This window comes from Nannobrachium achirus, assembly GCF_963921795.1.
Source record: "Nannobrachium achirus genome assembly, chromosome: 7".
Classification (NCBI taxonomy): Eukaryota; Metazoa; Chordata; class Actinopteri; order Myctophiformes; family Myctophidae; genus Nannobrachium; species Nannobrachium achirus.
The window spans coordinates 26,024,377-26,050,452 of NC_137816.1; the positions used below are offsets into that span (position 1 = coordinate 26,024,377).

General features: G+C 42.9%; 1 protein-coding gene across 1 annotated transcript in view; it reads left to right on the forward strand.

The window, feature by feature from the left end:
* The window catches only part of tars3 (threonyl-tRNA synthetase 3), a 32,656-nt gene extending 7,171 nt beyond the window's left edge, over positions 1-25,485 (forward strand). The window contains exons 5-20 of the mRNA XM_080730691.1: positions 195-318; positions 2,169-2,293; positions 4,501-4,618; positions 4,962-5,026; positions 5,136-5,214; positions 10,274-10,420; positions 12,646-12,744; positions 16,944-17,110; positions 17,658-17,820; positions 18,020-18,157; positions 18,504-18,581; positions 18,691-18,791; positions 20,549-20,653; positions 22,503-22,575; positions 22,907-23,021; positions 24,892-25,485. Coding sequence (XP_080586817.1) covers positions 195-318; positions 2,169-2,293; positions 4,501-4,618; positions 4,962-5,026; positions 5,136-5,214; positions 10,274-10,420; positions 12,646-12,744; positions 16,944-17,110; positions 17,658-17,820; positions 18,020-18,157; positions 18,504-18,581; positions 18,691-18,791; positions 20,549-20,653; positions 22,503-22,575; positions 22,907-23,021; positions 24,892-25,040 — 1,846 coding nt within the window. The 3' untranslated portion in view covers positions 25,041-25,485. The remainder of the gene's footprint in view (positions 1-194; positions 319-2,168; positions 2,294-4,500; positions 4,619-4,961; positions 5,027-5,135; positions 5,215-10,273; positions 10,421-12,645; positions 12,745-16,943; positions 17,111-17,657; positions 17,821-18,019; positions 18,158-18,503; positions 18,582-18,690; positions 18,792-20,548; positions 20,654-22,502; positions 22,576-22,906; positions 23,022-24,891) is intronic.
* The last annotated feature ends 591 nt before the right edge of the window (positions 25,486-26,076 follow it).

Below are 26,076 nucleotides of genomic sequence, written 5' to 3' on the forward strand. Positions count from 1 at the left end.
GGGATCTCCATATATGGGCAGAAAAGGGATTGTATCCCAGATGATGCCCTGTTAGGAGAGCCACACTACCAGAATCCATATATGGCCAAGACAGATCCTTTCTCCCTTAGGCGTCTTACTGGTTATTATTGTGAAGCCGTCCACACTCCTACGTTTCCCAGCAGTTCTTTCAGACACTGTGTTTTGTGGTTTAGTCAGGGCCTGGCGGACAACGCAGTGATTTCTCGGGTGAGCGGGGAGCTGTGGGACCTGGACAGACCTTTGGAGAAGGACTGCTCTCTGGAGATTCTACGTTTTGACAACGAAGATGCCCAGGCTGTGAGTAGGACTGACACAGTGCCTTGTGCATTTGTGAGTCTACAAGTGGGCAGTGAAAATGTCAAATCCAGCATTTGTTATGTGTCGTTGGATGTGTCCACAGATAAGCTTTTTAATACCCAATGATCATTATTTAGGAGGAAATCACTCTGTGACCCTCCAACTAAAATCATAATAATTTAGGAGCAGTGTTAATTTTGACAGGAAATTATAATTTAGTCTTTTATCTTAGTCTTTTGATTAACACACCGTTTCGTTTTAATTTTCTATTTTAGTCTGAAATTGTTTAGTCTTAGTCTAACAAAATATTAGTCTTTTAGTTTTTGTCTACAAAATTAACACTTTTGCTAAATCACTCTGTGGCCCTCCAACAAAAATCAACCGTAATTGGCATGCCCTGGTGGTTCACTGAAGAGCCCATACCAAATAAATAAGGGTTATTTCACTGTCTGTCTGAAATAAATTGCAAAACAATTTTTTTTTTTTTTTTTTTTTTAAACGTGAATCACACTGTTGATGACCTGTGCCATGTTCAATGTCAGTGTTTGAAAATGATTTTGTCAAAAGATATGGATGTTTTGGATGAACTATTACAACCAGTAAGACTCCCTAATCGGGAGATAAGCGACCGTAGGTGGCTTATCTCCACAAATAGGGCAAAAATGTGTTTTTCCAAAATGTTCCTGATCCATGTTGATGACATGAGTGTAGACATGCTGTGTAGTGATATTCGTGATTTTAGGGCAAAAACTGTAGGAGCAGTGTCCAAAAATGTGTTTTAAAAATCGGCCTGAAGGTGGCGCTACAATAGGGCCATGTGAGAAATGAGGGGTGGGGTCTCCGCGTTGCCTTGGCGGACGAATAGGTACCGGCCCCGGCTCTCCCGGACACTCCTAGCCCGAGTTACGGCATTTTATGTGCGCTGCAGTGGCAGGGGGTCCTCCACTGGGGGCGCCACCACTTTTGCATCCGTTCTGGAGCACCAGGAGTCGGTGGTCCCCGGGAATTCCCCGTGAGCAGCCCCGTTGGGGTGGTCATTTGGTCATTTTTTCACATTTGGTCATTTTTTACATCTGGGGGTCCCCCAGGGACGGGGGTCCTTGGAGGTTGTAGTTTGGCAGGCAAGGAGTGTGTGTGTAAAATCTGGCATGGATCGGGTCAACGGGTGCGGAGATATAAGCAGGGAAAAAGTGTGACGTGTGAGCACATTTGGTCATTTTTAACATCTGGGGGTCCCCCAGGGACCTGTGGGTCCCTGGGGCTCCGGGGGTCCTTGGAGGTTGTAGTTTGGCAGGTAAGGAGTGTGTGTGCAAAATTTGGCATGGATGGGGGCAACGGTTGTGGAGATATGAGCAGGGCAAAAGTGTGACGGACTCACTGACGCACAGACAGCCCGTGGAGGTTTTGGTAGTAAATGCGACCGACTATTCCATTGTACTCCAGCAGAACAAAGTTAAGCGCTTGAATCTGAGTGCTCTTTCAAGTGCTAAAAAAATAGCAGTTGTCAGTGAAAGAATTGTAATATATTTCAGCAATGATGTTTCTTTGTTAAATCACATATTTCCAACTACTGTAACTAGGTAATGATCCATTGCATCCATGCTTTAGTCTAGGAAAAAAAAGCATCGGCTTGTCATTTTAGAAGTTTGCGTTGGCTTCTCAAAAATAGCAGATATACAAAGCTCAACAGCGTGTCACTTCGTGTCGCGCTGCGAGCTTGTACATTACATCTGCTATGTTTGGATTTTAAAAGAAATCTTGAAAGTGTGAGAACAGTATTTATTGATTTAGAAGGCGTTTGTAGAGTCGGCCTCCATGTCTTTTAAGTGCTATATTGTCTTTTCTTTCAGGTATACTGGCACTCCAGTGCTCACATCCTGGGGGAAGCAATGGAGCGTCACTATGGAGGCTGTCTATGTTACGGACCCCCCATTGAGAATGGCTTCTACTATGACATGTACATGGATGACCACACGTAAGCAAGTGCAATCACCATAAAGCCTGCGTTGTACTTGGTGTCACACATTGATGGTGACAGATCTACAAGCTCACAACCCAGTGCACTGCGACTTGTTGTGAGCTTATAGATCGGCTATTTTAGGTGATCCGCAATACCGGCGCGCAACTAAGGATAAATCAGGCATAAGCATTTTCTTGTATGCTAAGTGAGATACTAAACATAGTGCAGGTTGATCTGTGTGTGTGTGTGTGTGGTGTTTCTCAAACTATGGGTAGGGAACCAGGTGTGTGTGTTTAGCAAGCAGACTAGGAGTGGATTATTAGAAGAACCTGCTCTTTCATATTTTAGTTTTTTACCTCATTATCAGTGCAGAATTCTGTTCTGACTGCAAAACCTGGTCAAATGTATTGGAAGTAATGTATGAATGAACAACACAAATCTTAAAACAAATGCACAATGGATTGATGCTACCGCAGTGGTTGAATTCTTTTAACTAGACATTCCAGTTAATGCTGTTGTCTCCGCTGTCCTGTTACACAAGATTAATTGATATATGTACTGTACTCACCTAGCAAACTTAAGCTCTGTCCAGACCGGCGAATTAGCGAAAGCGACGTGAATAAGCGAACCAAAAAGGCGAAGAATATACGTCTAATATTCGCTTAATTCGCCTAAAACGAGGGGGTGATTATCTGCCTCTGGCCGTGGCGCAGGAGAAAGGAGAAGAGAAGAGAGGAGAGAGTAGAACGGAGGCAGGGTCCAGGGAAACAAATAGTACACGCGCTCCCTATTTGAGAGACAGTGCGCTCTTCGTATTATATCACCTCTCTCTGAGTCTGCATGCAGTGCATTTGGCCAGAGAGAGAGAGGGGAAGGGGAGAAGAGCGTTCACCGTTCCTCCTCCGCCCGTGTCCATACTGGCAGGTCCCCACAGCAGCTGGTGGAAAGTAACTAAAAGTACATTTACTTGAGTAGACTGTACTTGTAGATGAGTCCAATTTCCAGTACTTTCCTTCTACTCCACTACACTTCGGATCCTTTTGTATTTAATACCCAGCGATTTATTTTAAAACATTAGTCTTTTTGCAGTTATAAATTAGCCTAAAACATACCATGCTTTAACCAGTAATACATTCGAGTACTTTTTCCCAAGCTGCCACACAGAGAGAGACACGGTAAAGGAGAAAAACACGTTCCCCTCGGCCTCAATGCAACGTGAAGGTCCCTCCACCATTCTCTCTCTCTCTCTCTCTCTCTCTCTCTCTCTCTCTCTCTCTCTCTCTCTCTCTCTCTCTCTCTCTCTCTCTCTCTCTCTCTCTCTCTCTCTCTCTCTCTCTCTCTCTCTCTCTCTCTGGAAATAGGGCAGAGTGAGCACTTTGATACAGAGAGAGAGAGGAATTCGCCTTTGAACGTTCGCTAAATTCGACACAAGAGCGAATAAAAAACAGACGCTTTTTCGAGATTCGCGTTTGGTGTGGATGCTTCCATTGACTTTATAAGGTTTTAAACAAAAGGCGAATTAGGTTTTAAACAAAAGGCGAATTATACGCTATTCGCCAATTCGCCCTCTGTGTGTACGGACCTATAGTCTGTAGATTCATGATTGAGTATATTGTCTCTGTCGGGTGGAAACCTCATATTATGTGAAACTGTTACCTTTCAGGATTAAAATGAAAAAGTAGCAGTTTGTCAAGCTCAAAATACATCACTTTTGTCCTCTTCGAGCTTGCAGATCTGCTACTTTTGATGCTTTTGTGTGACGCTGTAGTCTGATCAAGTAAGTACGAAAAAACGCAAAACTTTAGAATACAGAGATAAAGACGTTTCTGCCCGAGAGCAACGATATGTTATGTGGTTGTTCTTCGGCTCTTGGCCGTCTGCATCGCGAGGCGGGAGCAATACCTCTATGGGCAAGCTTCCCATGCGTCACAGAAACGGAAGTTGGTTGGCCAATCAGAGGCAGGCGAGTCTTTTCTTACGCAGCTTCTAAGAACAGCTGAGCTACGCAACATTAGGAACTGGATGGAAACATGGCAATAATAAAGCTCTGTTGAATTGAATTGATAACTTCCGGAAAAGAGGCGCTGTATTTGACCAGTAGTCACTTTGACTGGCAGCGTGCCCTCCGTACTACCAGACGTCCGGCCTCCAGTTGTTACAGGTCGCTCCAATGAACTGCAGTGGTGGATTAGGTAACTAGTCTTTTATATCTATGGTTCTAGGACTGTGTCCAGCGGTGAGTTTGGGGACTTGGAGACATTGTGCAAGGCCGTAGTGAAGGACAAGCAGGCTTTCGAGAGGCTGGAGGTCAGCAAGGAGACACTTCTGAAGATGTTTAAGGTGAGAAACCCATCCTTGCACAACCTGAGTTCCTGCACTGGCCTGGAAATCTATGGGATAAAATATCACTTTACTTTCATCTCTTATAATAATGATGATAATAAACTTTATATAGTACTTTTCAAAAACAAGTTTACAAAGTGCTTCACAGACATGGAAACAGAAAGAAATTGTGTAAGTAAAAATATATGAAATGCAATCAAGAAAGGGAATCGAAGAGATGATGAATAAAGGATAATATATACAAATAAAACCACAGTCTTAATGTGAGCTTGTAGGTTGGCTAGTTTCAAACATTTGAGAACATATGAGAAGTATTCCTCTACTTCCATTTGTCTTTTAGTACAACAAATTCAAGTGTCGCATTCTGAACGAGAAAGTCACCACACCCACTACTACTGTCTACAGGTTAGTGAGTCCAACTTACTGTAACTGACGAGTGATATTACTGAGATGGCTACATTTAATCCAGAGGCCACATTATGATTTCAGTGCTTGTTTCCACACACGTTCTCAGATGCGGACCTTTGATTGACCTGTGCAGAGGACCCCATGTCAGACACACTGGAAAGATTAAAGCCATGAAGATCTACAAGGTAGGTGAATGAGACTGTTATCCTTTTAATCACTTTAAACGACAAATTAAAGACAAATTAAACTGCCCAGCAATTACACCCCAACGTTGACTTTTAAGGCGGTAACGCACTCCAACCAAACCAGAACATTGTTTGGTTTCAGAAGGGTTTGTCGAAACGGAAAAAAGGTTGACAAGTGTTTTATACTGCCTCGGAACTCAGTTCCAAGTTACACCAGTTGGTCAGAAATCTGTATGAGCAGTATCTACTGTTCCTAAGCAACAAACAAAAACACATTTTGTCCTTTCATCAGATTCGTTTTGTATCATCTGTTCAATTCCTTCGGGAGAATTGAACAGATGATGTCCATGAAATCCATAAGATGTCCAAATGAGATGGCAAAACAGGCTGACATCTAATAATAATATAATATAATAATCTTATAAATAATAATCTCTATAAAAAAAGAAATGTAGCTTTATTTATTATTTTGTCCTACGCACCTATCACCAACCTTTGATGTGTGCCTCAGCCTTTAAAAAAAAAAGTAAAACAGTATGTATTATGGAATTGGAGAGCATTGTTGTTCCACTCTTATTTTTTTCGAGCTTTTCTGCCATTATTTATAGTTGAAACTAAGTGTAGAGAGAGTCAGGAAACAGCGGGAGACATGCAGTAAAGATCGCTGGGAACGGGACTCGACCCCGCGATGCACTGTCAGGCTGCTTAATTACCGCTGGACTACGGCCCAGGCCTGTTGTTCCCCTGTTAACCTCTTGAGCCTCAGCATCCCTACTCTGGGGGTGATATTGTCTGAGCTGCTTTCTTCCTTGAACCACTCCTTGCTTCTTTTCCATTTCTTCTTCAGTGTATTATTTAAATTTTAGTAATTTAGTAGTTTTTTTGCCAAATGATTCTTCCCCACACACATTTGTGTTGTATCTAGGGATGGGCGATATGGAAAAATACAATATCACAATACTTTCCCCAGTTGTATCATGATAGACGATTTTATCACGATTCTTTTTCACGTTGGTTTTTATGGTATTTTTCAAGTTACTTGACAAAAACTAGACTCTCTGGGTTCCATTTGGGAGGTCTAAATTGAACTTTACAAGTATGTAACTTTGACAGTATACAAATGACTCATTTGTATACTGTCAGAGTTAAGTGGAGACCTTGACATTTTAAAGTTTGAGAACTGATGATTTTGACCAAAATGCAGTTTAAATTGCATTCTGCAATGAATCTCTGTATTAACGATTTAAGCAGGATTTTTTACAAGGCTCCCTAAATTGTATCACGATATATACAATATCTCTGAAAAGGCATATCGTGGAGACATTGTATCGTCTCAACGATAATTATCACCATATCGCCCACCCCTAGTTGTATCCTACTGACTCACCTGCCAGTGAGGAACCCCCACCGTGATGCCGTAGGGCCTTTGTCCTACTCCTCCCACACAATACTCCTTGCTGACAGCCAGGTGCCGCCCCAGCCCGTAGCATTACATCACCCTCCTCCCCGCCAGGCTTCCCTCCCCTGAACACGGGCCAATTGTGTTCATACAGACGTTCGACAAAGCCACCACGGTGGATCCTAACCCACAACCTCTGCAGTGGTGGGCAGGCACTTTACCGCTGCGCCACCCGAGCGCCTCCTTCTGTGTATTTCTGATGGCACAAACACATTCATGTGTCACTATGATTACAGTCATTGTGATTAGTCACTGTGACAGTCAATTACAGGTTATTTTCTGTACAGGGTGTATATTGTTCGTATACCGTTTGCTTAAATAGTTGTCGTTAGTTGCTCTGGGCGGGATGCTGTTTTGACACTGGGTGTAGTTTTATCCTGCATAGTGTTGTATACTCTTTGTTCAAAATTGTTGGTGCTTTTGTTGTGATATTTTCATCCTATGGCTGAGTACTTCTCTTGTGCTGCCTCTTGGCGCCTGCATTCCACCCGAGGGATCAGTAAAGGTCTATTCTTTACTTTGTTGCTCGCACAAATCCGCCAGTTGCAATGTTAAGCATCGACTTGTCTCGCTCTTGTGTGTGCGAACGAGAGAGTGAAAGGGAGCGAGCGAACAAGAGAAAGAGAGGGCGAATGAAGTAGGTTATGAAGTAAGTTTTGTAACAACTGAGTGGGTTATACAATTCTAGCATGCTCTACTTATTTGGAAAAACAGCCTTTATGTCACTCAGTATGATACTGGAGCGTCTGTGAATGTGGTCTAGATACATAATCTGTCCATTTGTATCTGTAGTTTTTGACAATGAAAGAATCCAGCACAACGTTTCAGTCAAACTGACCCTCATTGGTAACTTTGACCGTAAAACGTTGTGTTCTCGTCAATAAACTCTGCCTTAAGTGAAGATGGTGTGTGGGATTTCTTTCCTCTTACTATGCGTTGGCTGTTTACTCCTACGCACTGTCCTGTACTACTCGGTAGGTTTGCAAAAGTCCTGTTTACCAAGTGTGGGTAGACTGTGAAATAAGTATAACTAGATGCGGATGCTCTTGTGGTACACATCACACCCCTGATGCTGGAATGGCAGAATGCTATGTAAAAGCACACTAGGGTCTTTTTTGTTGTGGATCTGTGTAAAATAAATATAATCATGTAGATCTCAGGGATCCGATGTGGATGTGCCTGCCCCAGTCACAGCCCCATTGACCTCTGCTATAGAAGTAAAAAGTTAAACATTGGAAAAAGTATATAAAAAATCGAACCTCTGTTCGAAGTGGAGCTGTGTGTGTGTGTGTGTGTGTGTGTGTGTGTGTGTGTGTGTGTGGCACCTCTCTGGTCACCCAGGATCATGTGTACCGATTTTTGTGACATTTGAAGAAAATATGTAGGAAAAGGTGCAAAAAGTGTGTTTTGGAGAAAATTCAAGATGGCGGAAAATCTATCCTGGCGCAAATGGGCGTGGCCTATATGGGGAGATGCGTCTTGACCCAAGGAATCCAGGGAAAAAAGAATTTTAATTTTCCGATCTACGGTTCAAGAGTTACGGGGCAAAACGCAAAGTGGGCCGTTATAGCGCCACCATGAGGCCGAGTGATGTAATTTCTTTTGGATTAATTCTTAAAATCATTATGAATCTTCTCTCCGAGGTTTGAAACTGTAGCTCCTATGGTTTACGAGAGAAAAATACTTGAATGTGAGCTTTTGCAATTCCCATTATAAGTCAATGGGGGAAATTAATTCACTAATAAATTAATATCAATTAAACTATAGAACCTTTCTCTTAGCAAGTTACTAGCAGACGATTCCCGAGTAAGCCGGTCAATTTGACATATGGCACGAGTGTGTGGTGCAAAAACTGTGAGAGGAGTAGCGTGCCAAACTTTGAGGCTACATACAGACGGACGGACGGACGGACGGACGGACGGACGGACGGACGGACGGACGGACGGACGGACGGACGGACGGACGGACGGACGGACGGACGGACGGACGGACGGACGGACGGACGGACGGACGGACGGACGCACGCACGCACGCACGCACGCACGCACGCACGCACGCACGCACGGCCACGCACACGGCCACGTATAGGGAGCTTGTGTTCCACACAGCTCCAAAAATGATGTGGAAAGAAATGGTGGAGATATTTCCTTGACCTGGCTACTGGCAGTGTGCACAAGAAATGTGGCGCTGATCAGTCCTGCGGTTTGCGAGATCAGCTCTAGACACACAGACAGACCCCCCTATAGACGGCTTGCCTCGGGAGAACCATTACCATGCCTTTAAAAAACCAAGCCAGCAGGATCTTCTTTGCACCACTTTAGCAGGATCTCTATAAAATGGGCTACTGGGTAATATTTTGCTCATATTGTGCCTGTGTCTATGCATGCACAGCAGCCATAATGGACAGAAATTGGGCCTCTTCCTTACTTCCTTCATAGGTCTTACCAATTAAGGCTCTGTTCCATTTGGTGTAGTACATTGGTTCTCAAACTTTTACATTTCACAGACCCCCATATCTCCATTTGTACACGGAGGTACACACCCGTAAGGGAACATTTGGAGCCCCCTCAAGGAACCATGAAGGTCCCTGGACCCACTGAGACCCATTTGTGTAGCAGAGTGTTTCCAGTGAGCCAACATGCACAATATCAGCTGCTGTGCATATTCCCTTGAGTTATACAGTAAGTGAACAGAAGAATCTAAAGGCCCTGACACATTGACAGCATCAGACACAAGTTTCATCAAATGGTAGTCTTTCAGAGACCGGTATTTGCTGCATCGAGGTTTAGCACAGACCACAGAGAACAGTGAAATGGAACGACAGAGCACAGTGCATACTCCTGGCGTGCGTGTGCTTGTGTGTGCTTTGGGTGTGTAGGTGTTTTGGTACATTACGTACCTTGTTTAATTTGGGTCAGTGCGATGCACTTTAAAAGCCTGTGAAATATGTCTATGCATTGAATGACACATGGAGGAAAGGAGTGCTGCAAGTGGACTGTTTATTTTCAGCATGCTGACAGTGCTACAGGGAGCAGTGATGAGTGACATTACAGATGGTAGGTGCCGTCTAGAGGCTCAATGCAAAGACACAAAGCGACTATACAGTAAATGATTACGAAACAAAAAGGCTGGTAAACGAGACTATACAGTAAATTGATGGTTCTTAACCTTTTCAGGCTGCAACCCTCCAAAATAATCATATTTGAAATGGGGACCCCCCACCCTGACAAGCATTTGAAATTGTGGACATTACTTTTAGTTTGACTTGGTTCCACAGATAAATATTGTGAAAATAGCCAAACTACAAGCTCGAACACTGTTTGCACTGGCTATTTTCACAATGTTTGCCTCTTTTCTTCATAATATTTGACAATGTGGCTAATTTGGACTTTAAAAGTCTTTAAAATTAATTAAATTGAAATGTACAGACACCCTTAATCTGTATGTTGGTTTGTTTACAGATGAGTGAGAAAACAATGTTGTACATTATGCTAATCATCTCGGGACCCCCAAAAATAGAGAGGATTTAACGGTACAATGTGAATAACAGCCTTAATATATGTAAATACTCCAGTGCTTCACCATGTGTGTTGTCTCCAGAACTCCTCCACCTACTGGGAGGGGCGGTCTGACATGGAGACCCTGCAGAGGATCTATGGCATCTCCTTCCCCGACAACAAGATGCTCAAGGAGTGGGAACGCTTCCAGGAAGAGGCCAAGAACAGAGATCACCGCAAGATTGGAAAAGTGAGTGACTATTCAAATTCATTAGTCCAGTTTGTTGCACTAATGATTTTTGTTGCAAAATCAGTCAAAATCCGAACACCTGGATTCATTGCGAAAATAGCCGATCGGATCTAATAGGCACACCTGTATTGCAATGCACTGTGAGCTAGATCTGCTATTTTCGTGTAATTCTTTTGTTTGTGGGGGAAAACATGGACAAAATAGTGAAGTCAAATATATATATTTTTAGGATGTAGAATTTGCCACTGTATTCATTCGGAGAATAGAAAGATATGCTCCTCAGAGCAGCGGTCTCCGCAGGGCCTACACAGGGTCTGCAAACTTTGTTAGACCACTTGGAATGGGATCTGAACATTTTAACTTATACATCTTAATTTAACTTCCCGTTTGGCAAGGCAACATGAAAATCATTTTACAAAAGTCAAGTATCACATAAAAAGAGAACAGATCTTTTTAAGTAGCACTATCTATGTAAAAAATAAAAGCTGTTATTGTGTGTTTTGAGTGTACTTCACTTGGACTGTCCCACTCTACAATTGACCTACTGCAGGGGTTCCCAAACTTTTTTGTCTCGGGGCACCCCATAAATATTTATTTTAATCCGAGGCACCCCTACATTATAATTTTCACTCCCAGCACCTTATGTTTGTAGCATATCGTCGTTGCCGTCACAGCACCCCAGGGTGCCCCGTCACCCACTTTGAAAACCCCTGACCTACTGTATACATTGCTCTCTTTATGGAATTTGGACACTGTAGTTCTGTACCACTTTTGTCTTACTGCACAGATATGGCGTCTGCAGTGTGGCGCCTACGTACATTATGTCCATGGTTTGACACTGATTGAGGGTGCAAGGCCTCCACTTAGCACTCCACTGATCACATGATTAATTAATTAATTCACCCAGCTGGTTGCCAGGCTGAATCTGTTGTCACCATGGGAGAAACAGACGGCAGCTCTGATTGGAATGCTCTCTGCATCACCCTCTAAACCAAGGCCCGCATTGCCCTCCTTTGGTGAAAGCCCGTAAGGAGGGCCATGTTCTTTTTACCACATGTCATAATGGGTGAAAATGGCAGCTCTACAAGCGCACATGTTGTGAGCTTGTAGAGCGGCTATTTACGACTAATAAGAGATTTGGTGTAGAGTGGGGGGGAAAAGGAAGGAGCCTAGTATAGACCCCTGGGGGACCCCATTCAACACAGTACAGTATACTGTATACTGTAAGATGGTTCTCTGTGGCACAGCCTCAAGCAACAATACTCGTTTCTGTTATATTTCAATTGGTGATTTAAATACATGTGTAGAATGTGTACCTTTTTGAGCGGTGCATGCATCGCTCCTGGGAGTGGGTCTGTATGTCTGTGTATACGGTGCAATAGCTCTGTGTGACCAAGTAGCGCTGTTGAACGCGCGCGCACACACACACACACACACACACACACACACACACACACACACACACACACACACACACACACACACACACACACACACACACACACACACACACACACCCTCGGGAGAACGGTTTTAGCACAAATGCCATAGTGCTTTTTCATATTATATTGTAACTAAGTAATGAACACGATTGTAATACTATACAAAATAAGGTTTACAATGTGTTTAAAGGTAGCAACCCCTGCTGCAACCACCCAGAGTGCTGTTGCGCAGACTACACCGCTCAGTTCACACCGGTGTTATTTTTTTAAGGCACATATACTGTAATAGAGCAGTGATTCTCAAAGTGGAGTCCAGGGACCCCCGGGGTTCTTTATGGGGTTTCTAAATGGACCACCTTTACAGGTACTGTATATGTTTGATGAGAACCACTTGAGTTATAGAGGGGGGGAGAGGGTTCAAAGGTCATGAGTCACATTTGGACACATGGTTTGCAAACTAGATCCAAGACCATTTTCCTTGTCTTTATCATCTTAGAGCTCACTGAACCTTATGGCCTGACACTCCCAGACGGGGGGGGGTGTGTGTGTGTGTGTGTGTGTGTGTGTGGGGGGGGGGGGGGGGGGGGGGGGTGTGTGTGTGTGTGTGTGTGTCAGAACCTTCGGGCCTAACACTCCCGGACAGTTCAGTTGGTGTGTTGATTAGGCTGCTCCCTCCCTGCTGTGTGAAGAGGAGTTTGTGGCCACTTTGTATCTGAGATGACTCAGAGATGAAATCTGTGAAGTCATTAAAACGTCCTTCTGTCTCTTGTCGTCCTTCCACAGGATCAAGAACTGTTCTTCTTCCATGATCTCAGCCCCGGAAGCTGCTTCTTCCTGCCACGGGGAGCCTACATCTACAACACCCTCACAGAGTTCATCAGGGTAGGACTGCACATCTCACAACACACACAGGGTTCACGGGGGCATAGGAAGCAGGGGCCAATATTGGTAGAAAAAAAGGAAAGACAAGGTCACATGGCCTTTATTTAGAAAGGCATTCTGTGAGATCACACTCAACGAGTCATTAGTTATTTATATGTAATGATTAGATTTGATTTTAAATTATGTAACATTTCCCTGTCCCTGGGGACCCAGACAGTTTGGGTCCTGGTGTGACATTTGAATGGGTCCTAGAGTGAAGCCATATTCTTCCACTAACAAGTTTCCCCCGGAAGTGAGGGCTGTGCTGTTTTAAAATAAGATTCTGATATGCATATTATACAGTTTCATGTAAAACCTTACATCAAAAGTCGACCTCCTCGTCAAGAATATTCAAAGTCCCATTTCTGATGTCAATGTCGTCTTTTATATTCCTGAACCGATTTATATGACAAAGGTCACAATCGTTCAGAAATGGTGTTCATAAGCGGTCCACGCGGCTCTCATAAGACTCAAATGTTATTTCACCGAACTTCCGGTATGAGTTTGACACCCCTGTGCGTCATGGCGCATACCTGGCGTCCTGCGCATCCTTTCCTAAAGTTTTCCTTGGTTACTGATTAGACTTCAGTCATCCAGTTCACCAAACGACACCAAGCAAGAGTCAATAGCAACCATAGTGAGCTGTTTTGCCGAGAAGTTCACAAACTTTTCATAATTTATAGCCAAGAAGCATTGTTATAACTGAGACATAATTTACCAAACACAAATAAAGAAATGTCTTGGTTATTTGATTGATCAAAAAAGTAATCGGTAGCATAATCACTAAGATGATAATTACTTTCGCCAGCAGAGTGCAGACGTATGGTGTTCGATGCTGTCTGTGTGTGGCACCAATTAGCCAATGAGGGAGCAGCATTGGCACAATTGGCCAACGAGGGAGCAGGGCCTTCAAACTGAACCTGTCTGTATGTGGCACCAATTAGTCAATGAGGGAGTAGAGTTGGCACCAATTAGCCAATTGGCTAATTGGTGCAACATACAGACCGCACGATTACCTTACTTGCGTGTTCTGCTGGCACACAAGTAGGCCATATTTGGCTACGAGTGCACACAGTGCAAGTTGGCACCTCGACAGAGTGCAGTCTAGTTGATTGTTGCAGCCCAAATTGTTGGTGGACTTGTTTGACCCGTCTCCTTTATTACTGATTCCTGAGAGTAGAGTCAGACCATGTTCACTGATTTTAATGTACAGCCGTGGCTTTCCAACAGGATTCTTGTTCAAATAGCTCAGCATTAACCTTTCCGCAATGATTGTCTTTCAGAGCATTTTCTTTTCTTTTGCACACCTACAAAGGTTAAAACCTTCATCAGGTATTGGCATTTTTTCCCCAGTTCTTTACAAGTAATTACATGTTAACTCTTAGCCAGGCATAAAAGTGCACAATAAGAATCTATAATTGCTTTTCTTAGAAGATTGATTTCAGCCATGCTTTTTTTTAAATGGACAATGCAATCAAGAAAGCAAGTGGAACACACAAAAGGATTGCCTATAAGACAAATAACACTCTTATCTGGAGTTCTAGCAGTCAACATTGTCAACATTCAACAAGTGCATGAGTCATTTAGTAAACCCGGATGCACAGTTTGTGCACTCTGAATGGCTGCATAAGAGCAGCTACTCAGTACTCAGGACTCATGGACGGTTCAGACATGTGCCACACTTGGAACCACTTGAAATGTCACATTTGGCGAGAAGAACAAATCAAGTCGTCAAGACACAAAAGTTTCAGCCCTGAGTTGGAAAACAAATGTTGATGAGCAGAATAATTTAATTCAGGAATGGCCAGCTAATGTCTTTAACATCAACCAGTCAATCTTCACTGATTTCTTTTGGTTTGTTGTGGAGCAATTTGAAAACCCAAATAAAATCATCCATTTACTTCAGGTTTGCTGGTTTGAATGCGAAACCCCAACAAATCATACTGGGATGCACTGCAGTACAAACAGACTCACTGCAGCCATATACTGTAGAGGGTATGCGCGTGATATCATCATCATACCCGGAAGTTATGCGGGAACGCCTACTGAGTGGAAAGAAAAACTGTGGAAACTACTTTCTGGCCTTGACGGCCCATACATCCAAACAGAAAAGTCCTATCTGATTGTATTAAACAACATTAAACAACGCTAAACTCACTTTGCCACTCGATTGGCCACTCGATCTTCCATTCACTTTATGCATGCGCATACCCTCTATTGGAAAGAAATTGAGCCTCCTCCTTACTTCCTTCACAGGTCTTAACCAATTATACTAATTAAGGCTCTTGAGTCTGTTCCAATTAGTAGATACAGTATAGTGTTAGGGGTCCTTTTGGTTCCATTTGTACACTCTGAGTTACACATCTGGAGCCATTTGGAACCCTCTCAAGGAACCTCAAGGGTCCCTGGACCACACTTTGAGTCACGCTGGTGAGTGTTTCCAGAGAGCCTAAATGCACAATACAAGTAACTAGCTTCTGAATACGGTGCGCACACACACGCACACGCACGCACGCACGCACACACACACACACCCACCCATGTGAGAGCCAATCAGCGAGTCCCCACAGACCCATGTGATGTGAGAGCCAATTGACGGACGGACATGAGGTGGACACTTTGATACTAACTGCGACCTGGCGGTCACAATCAGCCCCCTGACTCTGTTTGACCAGAATGGAACAGAGCCTTCATTAGTATCATTGGTAAGACCTGTCTAAAAACTGATCTGAATTCTCGGCTTGTACTGCTGGATACAAACACGTACAAAACTAATGTGTGACCGTGCCCTTAGGTCCACCTTTATGCAACTTGCATTTTTTTCCCCCTGCCCTAGTTTTGAACCTGAACCGGAAAACAAGCTACAAGACAGATGGACTCACGAGAACTAATACATAGTCCAGTCCACACCCTCGGAGAAGACAATCAATTGCTGCAGGCTAACATGTGTTGTGAGCTTGTAGATCTGCTATTTTCACTAGTTTGTGTCCTGGGTAAACATCTAATTTCTCTTAAAGGAGAATCCTGGACGAATGCTTTTTTTAAATTCCATCAATTAACCAGGTGTAGGGAGTGGGGGTGGTAAATCTCTAGCGCATTTTAGCTCTGACCGGACGGATTTGGATCTTTTTTACTTTTTACAGTAGCCCATTATTGAAAAACTCTGGGGATGCATCTCCGCCATTATGAAGGAGAGATGTAAACAAGAAAAAGGAATTGTCAAGCGATACAAATATGCGATTTAGCGTAAAATCACACCGCTCATGGTTGGAGCTGCAGAGGACTCGAGATGAACAAAATAAGTAATAATACAATAAAATAAAGTAACACTCTTTCTAATAAAACGGATAGTCTGGAATTCTCTTTTAAACAGTTTAAAAACCATTTGGGAGCCATTTGAAGAAGAAACCCTTTAGAATCTAAAGGGCTTCTTGTTAAATGGCTCCGCTATAACCTTGCTGCAGTGACTCACATGTTTTTCCCGAGCATTTTGTTTTGTTCCTTACAGTAATGACTTACCAACCCATAGCCAGAGACATAAACGGGCCACAACAAGAATCTTGAATTGCTTTTCTCAGAAGAAGAATTTCAACCATAAGAAAACAAGTGGATCACGTGGTACCACCCAATTACGCTTTTGTTAAACTGAGGTTTGAGGACGACTATCACTTGGAAGCCACCAAGTTTAAAGACAACAGGCTGGCCTGTACAGTGTAATTGATGCACTGAGGAAGCCACATGCCAAAACACATTTTTCTGGTTTGGCCATAAATGAAAAATAACGGATGTATAGTTGCATTACTTTCTTCCCTACTCACTTCTATTTACTTGGAATTTAAAATTACTTGTTTACTTTTAATTGAAGTACAAAATGTACTGCTCTTAGAAGTCTTTTCGTGTGCCAGTATTTCCATAGGAAATTCCATAGAAACATTTACATGGAAATTTCCATATTTTCTTTTGAGTTGCTTGCAAGTCAGTTTGTAGCTCTTGGCAGTTCCTTGCCATACTGTATGCCTGCCATCATAGGACAGTTAGGACCTTGTACAACGACAGGGTCACTCTTGTACCACCAATTTTGGGGAGAAGTATAAATTAAAAGTATAAATTGTCTTTAGTCTGAAAGGTCTGTGTTTTTCTCCTCTGGTTCCTTTGTTCAGGAGGAGTACTGTAGAAGAGGCTTCCAGGAAGTTGCCTCCCCCAACATCTTTAACAGTAAGCTGTGGGAGACGTCGGGCCACTGGCAGCACTATAGCGAGAACATGTTCTCCTTCCCTGTGGAGGATGACATCTTTGCCTTGAAGCCAATGAACTGCCCCGGACACTGGTAAATTAAAGTTTTGGAACCCCTTGAGTAATAAAACGATAGGAATCATATATCTCTCAGCACTTCAATGGACATGTTGACTTACACATGCAGTAATCCTCTAGAGCAGTGGTTCTCAACCTGTGGGTCCCCAGGGGGGTCCCCAAGTTATTTTGCGGGGTCCCCAGATGATTAACTTAATGTGCAACATTGTTTTCTCACTCAACAGTAAACAAACCAACATAAAGTTAAAGTGTATAGAGGGTCTCTGCACATTTGTAAAGTGAGAATTTAATATTTGTCATTTTAGAGGTATTAAAAACTTCTTAGAGGCAGAAATTGTGAAAATAGCCGATCTACATGCTCACGCCTGCGTTGCGAGGCGTTGTGTGCATGTAGATCTGCTATTTTCACAATAGAACTGTGTTATACAAAATGTAATTCCTCAACTCTTAGTGCTCGTCATGGTAGGGGGTCCCCAAAATATGATTATTTTGGGGGTCGCGGCCTGAAAAGGTTGAGAGCCACTGGTCTAGAGTACTTCTTTCACACCTTTTTTTTCTGCCAGTCTGATGTTCAGCCACAGACCTCGGTCGTGGAGAGAGCTTCCTCTGAGGCTGGCAGACTTTGGAGTCCTCCACAGAAACGAACTGTCTGGAACCTTAACTGGCCTGACCAGAGTGAGACGCTTCCAGCAAGATGATGCCCACATCTTCTGCTCTATGGATCAGGTGACCGTATCCCTGTAAAGCTATGGTTCATAACTCCTACTCCTCTGTGACCTGAAGTACTATTGGGTTTCACACTGCACTTTTCAGGCCTTGTTACCAATGACAATATTTACTTGTGAATTTGAGACACCTAGGTTTCTGACTTGTCTGTCTGTTTTTCTTTCTGCCTGTGGCTCCGCTGGTTCCCTTGTGACTCCAGATTGAGTCTGAGATGAAAGGCTGTCTGGACTTCCTGCGCTGTGTCTATCATGTCTTCGGCTTCTCCTTCCAGCTTTACCTGTCCACTCGCCCAGAGAAGTACCTTGGTGACATCGCTGTATGGGACCATGCTGAGAAGGTATAGTACACACTGTTTAATCAGGGTCCACCAGCCAAACGTCATTATTTATTTCTTTATTTATATCTTGTAAATATATACATACACACATGCATACATCTGCAGCTCTTATACACAGACACATACATGTTCAGCTCGCCTCTTAACACTCAAACAGACTATACATGAGAACACACGCGTGCACACGCACAAATCTGTTTGCGTGTGTGAAGTGTTCCACATAAATGGCTTTATTTGTGTTTCCCAACTGTACATTTTGATCCTCAGAAAATTGCCTGCAAACATGTAAGGGCTACTTCACACCAGGTACTTGAATCAGATTATATGTATTTCTCCTCTGTGGCAGCAACTGGAGAACAGCTTGAATGAGTTTGGGGAGCCATGGAGACTCAACCCAGGAGATGGTGCTTTTTACGGACCCAAGGTCTGTCTGATTTCTCTGTATTCCCTCCCCCTAAATACATACAGTCTTTTAAAATCAGTGAGCGGCTCAGCCACCTAGAAACAATACATATAATCTTTCCGCTTTTCAGATTGACATTAAAATCAAAGATGCGATTGGACGCTACCATCAGTGTGCAACCATTCAGCTGGACTTCCAGCTTCCAATCCGCTTCAACCTGACCTTTGTGGGGTGAGTCAGCCCAATCAAAACATCATCACGTTATTATGGGATAAATATTGGTATTCCAGACAGGGTACAATTTATTGAAGAACATTCAAGCAGAAAACAGAATAACAGCAGCATAGGCCCAGTCCTCTTGGCCTGGTCTGGCACCCTGTCATGGCAGAAGCCTCATTAGGTGTCATCTTGAACACCCCTTATATATACACAGAGATGATCTCCCTAAGCTTAATGGTGATAAATATGAACTGGCTATATACTAAGTGACATTACATTATGTAATAATGCTGGCTGGCTAAGCTAATTACGTCCATGTATGTATACTAAAACGGATAATGCTTACAGAGAGTAGGTGTAGCAGTCCCCAGCGGATGTCAGCTGTTAAGACATCTGCAGTCAAGTCAAACTAACAAGCTTTTTGGTTTTTGATGTGTGAGAATCGATTTAGACTGTTATTCGGTGGGTTGAATATAAGTAGAATAAATATACACATTCGACAGTCTATAATTCTTGCTACCACAACGTACAGTGCAGAGTCTGTGTCCTGTGTTGAATCAAGGATTATAATAATACCCTGCTCATGAATAATAAAAAGGTTAACGGACCCTTTTTACACTCTGCATGGTGGTAATGTTGCCCCATCATGCTGCCATGCAGTACTGTGTATACTGTCATGTCAAGGAGCACCCAAATGATTTGTATGTGGCTGCAGACTCCCATCTCAAAAAGTATTTTGTTACAGGGACCCCAGAAGAAAAGATCAGAGTTAAAAATGTTGCTTTAAAAATATAGATATATTTTAAGATTTCCACACATTTTCAAGATTTTTTCTAAAATAGCATATATACAGCTCATAGTGCGGCACAAAGTGACTGCTATTTTAAAATAGCCAAAGTATAAATTATGATTAAAGTGGTTCAAATGATTGACGCCATACTAACTCGTTTTGCTGGCGACCCCCTGGAAACCCCCCGCCCCCCCAAGGACCCCACTCTGAGAACCACTGCTGTAAGGTACAGAGGTGGATAGGGCAGTCATTTTCCTGCCACCTTTGAGCTGGCAGTGGATGTTGTCAGCTTGATGACTGGATGTCTGCTTGGCAGTGCCTGCACTCTGTGTAGAAAGGGACTGACATCATGAACACACAAAAAGAAAAACGTAACCTGCAACTACCAATATTTTGCAAGCAAGAGAAAAACAAGCCTAAAGTATAAGCCCAAAGAATAAGCAGACTTGGCAACAACGGAGCTTAAAAGCGGGTGTCTCGGAACCACCCCTGTCTATTACTTACACCACCCTACACTCTAGTCACACTCTAGTCTACGCATCAATTACATTATGCTGACACTGTGCCAACACCTCACTTATACACAGCCCAAAACATCTCATCCAATGATGACTAACAGAAGACAAAACTAAAACATGTCTCATCCAGTGGTGAGTGACATCAAAAACCTCTATTTATAGAGCACTTTTAAAAACAACTGTTGACCACCAGTGCTTTGCAGAAAATGTTGAAGAGACACAAATAAGAGTACAAGAAACACAGTAAATAAATATATAATTTCATTGCCCATTTACTTAACTGTTTTAACTGTCATGTTTTGATGTTGTGGTGTTTGTTGTTTCCTTAAATATTTCTCGTCTTATTTCATTTCTGCTTATTTATTGTAAAGTATTCCCATCGTATTGTTTTGAGAGGTGTTATACAGTATACAGTATAGAAGTAATGGCTTAATTTTTTTTGTTTTGTTTTTGTCTTGTAGGAAGGATGGAGATGACAAGGCAAGACCAGTTATTATCCATCGTGCCATACTGGGCTCAGTGGAAAGGATGATTGCCATTCTCACAGAGAACTATGCAGGGAAATGGTGAGGTGTCAACTTGTCAGTCCTGCAGTCTGTTATCCTTGCTGTCGGGCAGAGACTGCTTATCTCCATTTTGTAAATGAATGCCCTACTTGATCATAATACAGCGTCACACAAAAGCATCAAAAGCAGCCGATCCACAAGCTTGAAATGCGTCTGAATGTGACACGTTTTGAGCTTGTAGATCTGCTACTTTTGCTATTTTTTAATTTGAATCCTGTTTTTGGATATGAGGTTTCCACCCGACAGAGACGATATGTTTCTTGGGTTCAATTGCGGTTTCGTTGACATGCAAGCTCAACCTAGGAGATCGTGCTTTTTATGGACCTAGATGCCGAATCTAAGTTAGTTTGGGATTTATGGTTTATTTTTTTTACCATATTCTTTCAAAATAAAATATCATATACTGAAATAAAGATGGAATCAAAGTGCTACATTACTATAAATGTGGCCCTGTGAGTGATCTCATCTTACTTTTGTGAATTTTAGGCAACATCAAGCATCGAGAACATTTCTTTCTTTTTTCTTTTCAAATCTTTTTATTCAATTTTCAAATGAGCAAAGCCCAGAGGCGGGTAAACAATCTCAAAAAGATGGATACATCACATGTAGAAAAACAGAGTACATTATTATGAGAGTGAATAAAACCCATCCCCTATCCCCCCTCCCCCCACCCTCAATCCCCAGGACGGTTGAACTGTCAAAACAAAGTAAATAAATAATCAAAACAGTAAAGCAGAATAAATAATCAAAGCTTGCTGCGCACTGGGTTGGTCAAACAGGTAAGCGCCACACTACACCGTTTGAGTATTATGGTAGAACATCATAAAAGGGCTCCAGGTTTTATAAAATTTATTTTCAGAGCCGGCAATTGAGAATCTCAACATTTCCAATTCCAGACAGGACATTATAGCGCGAAGCCACAGGTCGAGCACAGGCGGGGCAGCATCCTTCCACTTAAGCAGAATGGCGCGCCTAGCGATCAATAAAGCAAAGTCGACCATACGACTTTCCGTCCGTGTTAGAGGAAGGCCCTCGCTTCCAACTGTACCAAACAGAGCTAGTAAGGGGTCTGGGTCTATGTCACGATGTAAAATGTTGGATAGCGTGCTGAATACACCCTCCCAGAACGGCTGTAGCCGTGGGCACGTCCAGTATTGATGTATAAGAGTGGCCTCATTGTTACATTTATCACAGCTAGAACTTACGTCGGGATATATGCTTGCAAGTCTGGCTTTAGAAATGTGGGCCCTATGAACTATCTTGAACTGTATTAAACAGTGACGGGCACAGAGGGAAGATTTGTGTATAGAAGAAAAAATTTAGTCCCACTTTTCCTCTGATAATGTGAGCCCTAGATCCCGCTCCCAGTCAGCTCTTATCCTATCCAACGGCGCGGATCTCAGATTAGAGATGGTGTCATATAGGATTGATATAGCGCCTTTTGTTGTCGGATCAAAAGATAAAAAGGTATCTATGAAGCATCGAGAACATTTCAAACATACTGTAATAAAACCTAAAGACCTAAGACCTAAAGAGGGAAATTCAGGTGTTGTAGAAGCAAAGGCATAATAATGAAACACAGGATAGGTACAGTTCAGTGTAAAGTTCCTTGCATATTTTACACCCAGGACTCGAACACAGGTCTCTAGAGGGGAATTCCCCCTTGGCCGGGGGAGATATTAGACTTTTGGTCATCAGGCAGAGGTTTAATACTGCTACACTTACAGGAGATTCTTTCTAATTCATTCTCTCGAAAATTGTGTGTGTGTACCTTTAACTGTATGTACAGTCTAACTGGGTTTGATTTGTCCAATTTTCCACTCACCGTTGTATTGTTTTCTTCCCCAAGGCCGCTGTGGCTGTCGCCACGTCAAGTGATGGTTGTACCTGTCAACCCGTCTTGTGAAGAGTATGCCAAGAGGGTAAATATTCTGCCCCCACATTTTATATTGTCTCTGTTGGGCAGAAACCCGAACTCCTTTCCTGTCTCTCTCCTCCTGGAATCATACTGTAAATGTGCTCTCATGCTCACAATATTTACTCTTCATGAATTTGAGACACCTAGTTTTCTGACTTAGTTCATCCACCACTGCCAGGGTTTTTCAGTGTCTTTAACGCATCTATCAATAAGTGATTTCTTCACCTGGTTGGCAGTATGGCAGAAACAATATTACTACAACATCATTTTACATATTATGTTATTGTTATTTTGCTTTAATCCATGTGTTAATGAGTGCTATTTGTTGCTGTCAGTTGTGTAAGCAGTTTGTGGAGTCTGGCTTCACGGCAGATGCTGATTTGGACTCCAGCTGCCTTCTCAACAAGAAAATCCGCAATGCTCAGTTGGCACAGTGCAACTTTATCCTGGGTAAGGAGATTGTGTCTTGAAATGAACACCAGCACTCACTTTTCCATTTAGAATCTCTTGTTTATTTTGTAGAAAGCCCCACCAAAGGACGATTGTGGCCATTACATGAGCATTGACTGACTGTAATTGGGTTTGGTTTTTGACAGTAACTACGCACTACAGTCAGGGTAATTCTTTTTGTCTCCACCAGCCGAAGGCATGGGGGAGAGTATGTTTTCCCCTTCGTCCGTCCGTGTGTCCGTGCGTCCGTCCGTCCGTGCGTCCTCGCAGTTTGTGTGCACCTAATCTCAGTCGCCGTTGGCCCGGTCGCTGCCAGTGAGAACACACATTCCCTGGATGCCAATCTAGAACCTCTGCCCTACATTTTTCAAATGGGCCTTTTCTAGCGCCACCTAGTGGCCGATGTTCGCAAAACACATTTCTGTGCACTACTCTTACAGATTTTGTCCAAAAATCCTACAAATCGGTAGGCAGTATCTCGACAGTCATGTGATTGACACGGATCTGTCCGATTTAGCATATTCCATCCTGATTGGCTAAGATTGGCTTCCAAAGTTTGTAGAATTGAGCCGTTTTGAACAAAATGCCTCAAATCCCAAATGCAAAGTGCAATTATCATGAAATCGCGCACACACGTTCCCACTAGGCCGAGGAAGAAATGCCACTTAATTCTTTTTAAATCAGCCTCATGGTGGCGCTATAACAGGCCGATTTGTGGTTTTACCTATAACTCCACCAATCAGTTTCAAACTTTGTAAGCGCCCTCCCTAGAGGCTAAGGATAAACCTTTGCCCTGCATTTTTCACATCAGCCTTTTATAGCGCCACCTTTGGGCCGACTTATGTAAAACACATTTTTGGATATTACTCCTTCAGATTTTCTCCAAAAATAACACAAATCAGTACACAGTATCATGTAGTCATGTGATCAAGTCTGATCCGTCTGATATTTCATATTCCATCCTGGTTGGCTAATATTAGCTTCCAAAGTTTGCAGGATTGCTCCGTTTTTGAACAAATGCCTCAAATCATCAACGCAGCTTGCAATTACTGTGAAATTTGCCACATATATTCCCACTATGTCAAGGAACAAATGCTACCCTTTTCACATTGGCCTGTTATAGCGCCACCAGCAGGTAGACTTTAGCAAAACACAGTTTTGGAACACAATGCTTCAAATCATGCATGCTGCGTCCGATTGCCATGAAAGGTCTAAGGTGAAGAACATATGCCACCCTTTTTACACTGGCCTATTATACAGTAGCACCACCAGGACGCCTGGCCTGGTGGAGACCTGTGCTCGGAAGAGCACTGCTTCTAGTTTCAGTTTATTTTCATCTCCAAAAGAACATTCATGATTTATTTCATACAAGTGAGGATGAATCTATTTCAGTTTCAAATTTGATTCCTAACCCTGCAAGCCAACGGTGTAAGTGACCATTTTGATGGAGGTCACCTGTGATGAGTTATTTCATACAAGTGAGGATCAAACCTATTCCAATTTTGATTACGTATTGTATTAAAAATAGGTGCATTTATCCAAGGTTCTTCTGGCAACCTTCCGGTTGCCAAGTGGCCACTCTACCCCACTGCCGCCCGCTATTCTAAATGTTATTTGAATGAAAATGTATTCCCTAACCCAGCAAGCCACTCACAGTTCTAAGTGTGTGTGTGTGTGTGTGTGTGTGTGTGTGTGTGTGTGTGTGTGTGTGTGTGTGTGTGTGTGTGTGTGTGTGTGTGTGTGTGTGTGTGTGTGTGTGTGTGTGTGTGTGTGTGTGTGTGTGTGTGTGTGTGTGTGTGTGTGTGTGTGTGTGTGTGTGTGTGTGTGTTATGGACAACATTGAACTGCTCTGCTTTGTGTGTTCTGACAGTGGTTGGCGAGAAGGAGAGGCTGACTAACGGTGTCAACGTGCGTACGAGGGACAACAAGGTCCATGGAGAGCTGTCTGTCACCAAGGTGCTGGCCCGCCTCACCCTGCTCAAGCAGGCCCGCTGTCACAACGCTGAGGAGGAGTTCTGAGACTGGTTTCAGACACAAGCTCTGTTTATGGCACTCATGTCATATATGAATGGAACACTAAAGGAAAACGTGATGGTACACACAGTTGTAGTATTGGGGGAAAGGGAATCAAAAAATAAGAAGGACAAGTTTGAGGGATGTGTAAAAGTTGAACAGCCTATCTATAGATTTGGTATAGATAGTGATGTTGCCCAGACCACACAATGGTTTTTGGTCACAACTGTCTTTGCTCTCATCTATTCAGAATGATGTACTGAATCTTGCAATTGAGCATTAAGAAAGGACCAGATGTGTTGAACACTATATTCTGTTACAGCTGTTATTTGTCAGAAACCTTATAAGGATAGTGAGTTCAGGAGAATGTGCTATCATGGAACTGTTTGTTAGGTTGTAATTGAAGGTATGTGAATGTAAGATTGACCTTTTTTCCATCTGTCCCCTTGGTGGTTGGCACAATCTTCAAATAAAAACAATGCCTCAGTCAGTCAGACTCACAAGCTTAATCTTTTGCACTTCAGACACCAAGTCATACAGAGACTTAAATGTTTCGCTCCTTTTTTATCTCTTTAGTCTCCGTATAACAATTCTCATGGCAGATGATACTAATCAGCAGTATAAAGGGTTTCCACTGTGCCTCAAGACAGGTTTGGACTGGTCCAGTGCATCTCAGGAACATGTAGAAGGAAGGCACTAGTCTGGAGCAAACTCAGGACTGTTTAAGCCTTTTTTATTCACAGGGTGCAGGCAAAGTGACAAAGTTTCGATCATAGACATAGAAAGGTAGACGCCTCCTTCGGCTAGGGGGCGTATGCATTGAGCAACTAAGGGAATCTTCGTCACTTCCGTGTTCATTGCTTCCGCGTGCGTCACACATACGGAAGTCGGTAAGCCAATCAGAGGCAGGTGGGGGCTGGTCTTTACGTATGCAGCCTATAAGAACAGCTGAGCAGCGCAACATCGGAACTGGCTCTGTTGAATTGAATTGTGGTCCTTGGATAAGTCACGGAAAAGACACGCTGTGATTGGCCAGTAGTCA